At 34.5% G+C, this 6,597-nt stretch overlaps 1 protein-coding gene across 1 annotated transcript; it reads right to left on the bottom strand.

The window, feature by feature from the left end:
• Positions 1-3,053: 3,053 nt before the first annotated feature.
• Positions 3,054-5,166, bottom strand: LOC147860694 (uncharacterized). Its single transcript, XM_087323224.1, has 2 exons — positions 4,885-5,166; positions 3,054-3,636 (listed from the first exon to the last, which is right to left on the bottom strand). The coding sequence occupies exons 1-2, from the start codon at positions 5,089-5,091 to the stop codon at positions 3,148-3,150; spliced, it is 696 nt and encodes a 231-aa protein (XP_087179350.1). The 5' UTR covers positions 5,092-5,166; the 3' UTR covers positions 3,054-3,147.
• Between the last annotated feature and the right edge of the window lie 1,431 nt (positions 5,167-6,597).

Raw genomic sequence — 6,597 nt, 5'->3', positions numbered from 1 at the left:
CCACCTATTGCTAGAGGTTTGTGACTTTACTAAATGCTAGAGTTGGGGAGGGAGACAAATTTGTCAAAGAAGCTAGTTGAAAATATATTATCTTAAGCAATCATGTGCCTCAAAAGCATCCTTATGAATGAAAGCAAATACAGAGAATGTAGCTTGGTTTTGACAATGACAATAACCGAAACTTCAAAAAACTGTGTAACGTTAAATGCTCATCAATACAATGGTTACAAGTTACAACATTGGTTATGGTTTCTTGTCCATGTACATATAACTTCGAGCCATACTCCACATATCTCGCACCTCCGATCATTATAAAATTATATAAATAAAATAAAATCATGACTCGGTTGCACTAAAATTCATTATAAACCACATAATAACATTGTGATAAAAAGTATTCCAAATAGAATTTGTTATGGTATTATGGCATGATTAACAATTGATGTCCTTCTAATAAAATCAACTGATCATTTTTGTACAAAGATTAAATGCAAAACACAAAAAACTATCAAGATAATTTTGGACTCCATTTTTTTTTGCCATGTAAAAAATGTTATGATTGACATGGCAAAAGGTTTGCATAAATGTTATCAAAACCCTATACACAAGGTTGTGATTGGATGGATCTTAGGGAGGGAATCCCTCAAATTGAGTTTCCATGTGGAAGTTATGGCCTTCCTCTAAAAAGCAACTCCAAAGGTTACCCAAATGTAACATCTTAAGGCCACTTTATTTGAAAAGAGTTGGAAGAAACTTTTAATTCAACTCACTCGACTATGTTCTAGTCACATGGGTATGGACGGCAACTCAATGCATCCTTGCTCGTATATGGGGAGGATAAAAAGAAAAATAATAACGCCAACAACAATCACATCGTGGATGACATAGAAGTCCCACACATGTGCCCTAGAAAATGAAACATATGACAACGCATTTTTGTTCATTAGATAATTTGATAGCTTTATTTCCTCATGGTGTACAAGCTCAATAACTTGGGACATAAAAGATAGCACTATTTTCATCTATAACACCCACATGATGTATGGAGTATAATATGTCCCACAATTATGTCCTATCAAATAAATTGATAACCATTTCATCGACCTCATTGTGACATGTTTAGCTTCATGAAATAAAGATACATTAGGTTAGGAAAAAGGTTCTCATGATGTGAATGGGTTATATGTACAACTCTTTTTCACTTATGAATAAGGTTGGAATCATGTAATAACATATGATATGACAACGATAAGAAGACGGTTTGTAAAAAGAAAGGAAAAAAAAAATATCCAAGGAAGATCCTAACTATTGAGATCAAATCGAGACATTGTCACGAGTGCAATGTGTCAATGCTATCAACATCTACATGATTCGAACCCAAAACTATTGCACAAAAGATCAACTACATTGTTAAGATACACATTTTCTCATTATGGAAAAGGATGTAAGAAATGAGATATTGTAAGTTAATGGACATCTACATAGAGAAAGTAGTAAAATAAGTCCCTACGATTTTTTTTACTTTCTTTACATTAGTCAACATATTCAAAAATGTAATCCTCAATTCTTCGAGACAACACAAATTGTGAATTAATGAACATAATCGTTGACATGATATTTTCTTGGAAGAACAAGTTATATGTAGAAAAGCTTTCCCAATGACAATTGTGAATGCCATGAGATGTTTTGTTGGAATGTGGACCATTAGTATGTTGGGAGATTTGCTTTCTCAAATCTTCATACGATGTTACGAACTTTTATGCATTGAAGCATCATCAATGGTGAAAGCTTTTAGATATGGATTGTTGTCCATACATAGAAAGACACTCATGATCCACATTCCAACATGTTCCCTCTTCTATTTACTATTTGTTTACTAGAATGCTTGGTCATGACTCATAAGCAATAACAACTAATTAATTAGCATTGAACATAGTCCTCCATTCCACGTTATAACAGTAGATTTTCCAACACAAATTTCCACAAGTGCATTGGAATTATGGAGAAACACATTTATAAATGATGTTTGTAGCATAATGCAAATGTAAAAAAATGCTACTTTGTCACAATAGAGTGAATGTTTTATTCAATAAAGGGGAGTTAATACTACAGTTCAAACCTAATCTTTTGAGGAAAAGACTAACCAAGCATATCCTAGTGTCCAGTGTGTTATACCTCTTCAACATTACTGGGGAATGGCGTGTCCACTCCAAGTTGTTTCATTTCCCAATAGGGCTGCTACTAAGATTTAACATATTTATGCTTAGCTTCTTCTAATGTTTTTGTTGGCAACTTGTTTGGTATAAACGACTTTGCATATAATGCATGTATGGATTATCAATATAATTGAATGCTTATCATATGTTTATTCGCATAAAGTTACAAATAATGAAAGATATAACTAGGAATCTTAGTATTCATTGTATTGCTTGTATAAAATTATAAGTACTCTCACAAAACCAAATCATGGATATAGGATCATGAGCAATAAATGTTGGCACACTAAGTTGATGTTTCTCCCCGAATCATCTATAATAAAAGACCCCACATTGTCTTTACATTTCTCCCATTAGAAAACCATATCCATATGCTTTGAAAATGGAAATTAATAGAAAACTTAAGGTGAATTTCATCATATGTTAAGATGTGAGGGGCTTGTCCTCACTAGTTTATAAGACCAAGAGGTTTACAAAGTATAGACTATCACACACATCGAGGGGGTTAATTCTGATATTTAGAACAAGCTGAATGTCCAACATTTATCGAGCAGATAAAATGGCATGGTATGGCGATCTTCAATCAATAACGAGTATTGGTTCCTCCTCCATTGTTTATTGGTTGAGGATGGAATAATATAGTAGTATTCTACTCGAAATTTAGGAAGCTTGATATTTACAAAATATCAGAACAATATTATGAGAACATGTTAATGGATCTTGAATAACTAAAAAAAACATGAAATTAGGGATTGCGGCACAATGAATGCTTCTCAATAAAGACTTCAATTCATCCTTGCATTATTTGTAATTTCAATTTCTTAACAAAACTTCTACTAGAAAATGCATTTTCCTATATTCAACTATACAATGAATAAGAGATTACAATGACATTGCACATGTCTTGAAGCATCAAATCATGAAAAAAGTTCTAGAAAGTTGTCTTCTCCCATGGCAAAAATGGATCACCAGTAAATACATTCCATTCGCTAGAGAACTCAACTAAAATTGGGCTAGCTTGTTCTGAATGCGACCTTGAGGGGGGACTTGTTGGAAACCTCTTTGCAAAATTGAGTGGAGCATTTCGATGAATGGTAGGTATTTTTGTTTCAAGTTGTTTTGAGTGACTTTTTCTCAGTCTCTCACAATGTGGTGTTGATACCTTTCTTTCCTTTTTCAAAAGATAACCAAGAGGTATCACCCTATTGGTCACTTTATTTTTCCACATAGATCCTCCTCCACAAACCAAGAATGGACAACATTGCCGACCTTCTTGTATATTGGTGACCCTTTCAGTTTTCTCTAATTGAAATGGGTCGCGCACATCAAATTCACATGTTTGCTCAATTCTGGATTTTGATCTTATACCAATAAGGTTGCCCAATGTAATGCTTTTTTCGAGAAAGAAGGACCTCGAAGACTACAATACCATTAAAAATATGCAGAGAGTCAATATTGCTCTATATGGTCCTAGAAATATAGTCTAGTATTGTAACATAACGGATGACCTCTTTATACCCACATTTGGACATTAGTGTGCTTGGAACTATTCAAGATAGAGATAAATGACCAAAAAGTGAAGTGACTAATGCATTCTACATGACAAAAAGATGACAACACAAATCGAGAGTACCACTTTTAATGGAAAGGAAACAAAAATTGTGACACTTCTGCCACTTTTATGGTTAATGCATCTTTACTAGACATAGATTGTATGAAAATGTGAGCCATGTACAAACTTGAATGACAAGTTCACAACTTTTAGTGTTAGTACTTGGAATCATGAGTTCTATGATACTCATGAGTCCTCATACAACCTTGTTTATGCTCGATTTTTTATTGAATTAATGTGTTATTGATGAATGCCACTTCTTTATGCAATCAACTTTTGATTCAATAATATCGAGCACAATAAGATGAGGATGATGAATACCAATGTGTTGATGAGGGCGATGAATGCTATCATGGACTAATACGAAATAGTGGTAGTTGATTCAAAACCAACAAGGATGATTATTATTCCTAATACTAGACAAACATGGCTAGATGACAATTGCAAGACAATATTATAACTAAATAAAAAGGTCAAGTGCAATTATACTCAAATTTTTCGCATTGTATAAATACAAAGCATTGAATAATGCAAGTTACAATTAGGTGATGATGATTGATACAAGCAGCATTAAGGGAGGATTCAAACTGAATGATCGCATATGTAGCGGACGACACACACACATATATACAAATACACCGCACAATGTACAGATACATAATCATAAGCCTACACATATGTAGACACATGGATATAATCATAGGCCTACACATGCGTAGATACACATAGACCTATATGCATACACATACCTATAATCAAGGACATGGACATACCCATACCCATACCCATAGCCAATATACCCATTCCCAATATACCGCCAACAATATACATATATGGATAGGGTAATGCCATATTGCATACTATGTGTATGTCCAAACATGAGTATATAGTTAACTATACATATGCATGCATGCATGTGTGAGTATGTAGGTATGTATATGTGTGTGTATGTATGTATGTATGTATGTATGTATGTATGTATGTATGTATGTATGTATGTATGTATGTATGTATGTATGTATGTATGTATGTATGTATTTACAAATGTATTGTTACCTGTGAGGAGGATTGAGAGGTAGTGAGAGGCGATGGCAAAGAAGAAGATAAGGAAGAGTGGTAATAATTGATGAAGGACATATGATCATTATCATAGTATACATTGTGAGGAGGTGCAGCAGAAGAGATCACTAGATGTAGCCACGAGTCATGATCACCACCACCACCATGATGATGATGATGATGATGGTTTAATTCATCGACCATCTCTTCATTGACGTCTGAATATGTTATGGATGATTGGGCTGAAATGGAGAGAAGCTTGACAGAGATCGGAGCTCAGCCCTTTGTGTATTATGTATTTATAGATGCTCTTCAGTTTCTTTATTTAAAAACCTCTGCCCCTAGTCTACTAGAAAATGCACCTCTTGAGTTTCTCTTTATTTTCCGCGGACTGCCCCTCACTTTTTTACGTATTTTTGTTGCACTTCCCCGACCGTGTTGTTTTAATGCTTTCGTTAGTTTTGTTTCTCTTCACTTCTCTAAGTGCTCATCTTTTTGTGTTATTTTTCCAAAGCCCCTCAACCCTCCAAAAAAGAAAGTGCCCTTACTTATATCTTCATCATTCTTCCAACTGCCCTGGGTGAACTAACAAAAGAACAATTATATGTGCTTATTCGGTGAACAAGATGGGGGGGGGGGGGGGGGAGAGAGAGAGAGAGAGAGAGAGAGAGAGTGAAAGAGAGGTTGGAGTCCATAAAGAGAATGGGGGGGTCCATAAAGAGAGAGAGAGAGAGAGAGATTCACTACCCTTGTGGTAACTACACTCATTGTAGTGTTTTTTACACACATTTATCAATATAAAAGAGTGTTTTCACCAAAAATAAGAGAGAGAAAGATATATTATTGTCTTATAAGAGGTCAAATGGTTTATAAGACTAGAGAGAGAGAGAGAGAACGAGAGCGCGAGAGAGATGAATAGGTTATTTATTATAATCTTCGAAGGTCAAATATGGTCTATGGTACGAAAGTGAAACATTTTCGTGTACCATATGTAAAGTTTATTATTCACTATGGGGGGAGGAGAGATAGAGAGATAGATATAGATATCATTTTAATGTCCATTGGAAACCAATTGTGATCTATGAGGTGGGGCCTAGCCCATGCCAAGGATCGAGCTACAATTCTCTCAATTTTATGACTTTGATGGAGAGAGAGGGAGAGAGACAAATCATGCCATAATTGAGATTGCTTTCTCAAATATTACGAGATTGTGAGATGATACTCCCCGATGTGGCATGTAGTTTAGGAGAAATGATTTGTGGTGTAATACAAAATGTATGGAAGTGAGGATTTGAATCATGACCTTGTCCAAGTTGAGGAGGTACTTACTCACGAAAGGCGCTTCAAGGTTTTGTTTACTATATACAATTTGTGTGTGCATTTTTGTGTAAGGTCAACCACATTGTTCAATTACCTTCCATCCAACAATCACAATAATAATGAAATAAATAAATATTATAGAAAATCTAGGCAAAATTTAAATATCGTAAACACTAAGTAGGAAGGAAAGTTTTTTTTTCAAAAAAAATTTACTTTCCCATTTGTGAGGAGAGATTATTACAAAAAGACTATATACAAGGTGTCTTATACATAAATCGAGGAATTACCCTTCGATCAATTTCAAGAATATGAGACTACGTACATATCCTTTCAAACTGACTACTTAATGTAAGTAGGTACCTATAGCTATAAACTAATGCCCTTCATCAC

The sequence above is a fragment of the Azolla caroliniana genome, unplaced genomic scaffold (assembly GCF_043228905.1).
Source record: "Azolla caroliniana isolate FFs.n. ecotype wild unplaced genomic scaffold, voAzoCaro1.0.p SCAF_8, whole genome shotgun sequence".
NCBI classification, from domain to species: Eukaryota; Viridiplantae; Streptophyta; class Polypodiopsida; order Salviniales; family Salviniaceae; genus Azolla; species Azolla caroliniana.
Note: the sequence above shows the minus strand (reverse complement) of the source record. Positions and strands in the feature narration are given on the sequence as shown.

Coding starts and splice junctions, on each gene's coding strand:
- LOC147860694 (XM_087323224.1), bottom strand. CDS start 5,091: ATGGTCGATGAATTAAACCATCATCATCATCATCATCATGGTGGTGGT. Junction 3,637..4,884: donor CCTCTCAATCCTCCTCACAG/GTAACAATACAT, acceptor ATGGTATTGTAG/TCTTCGAGGTCCTTCTTTCT.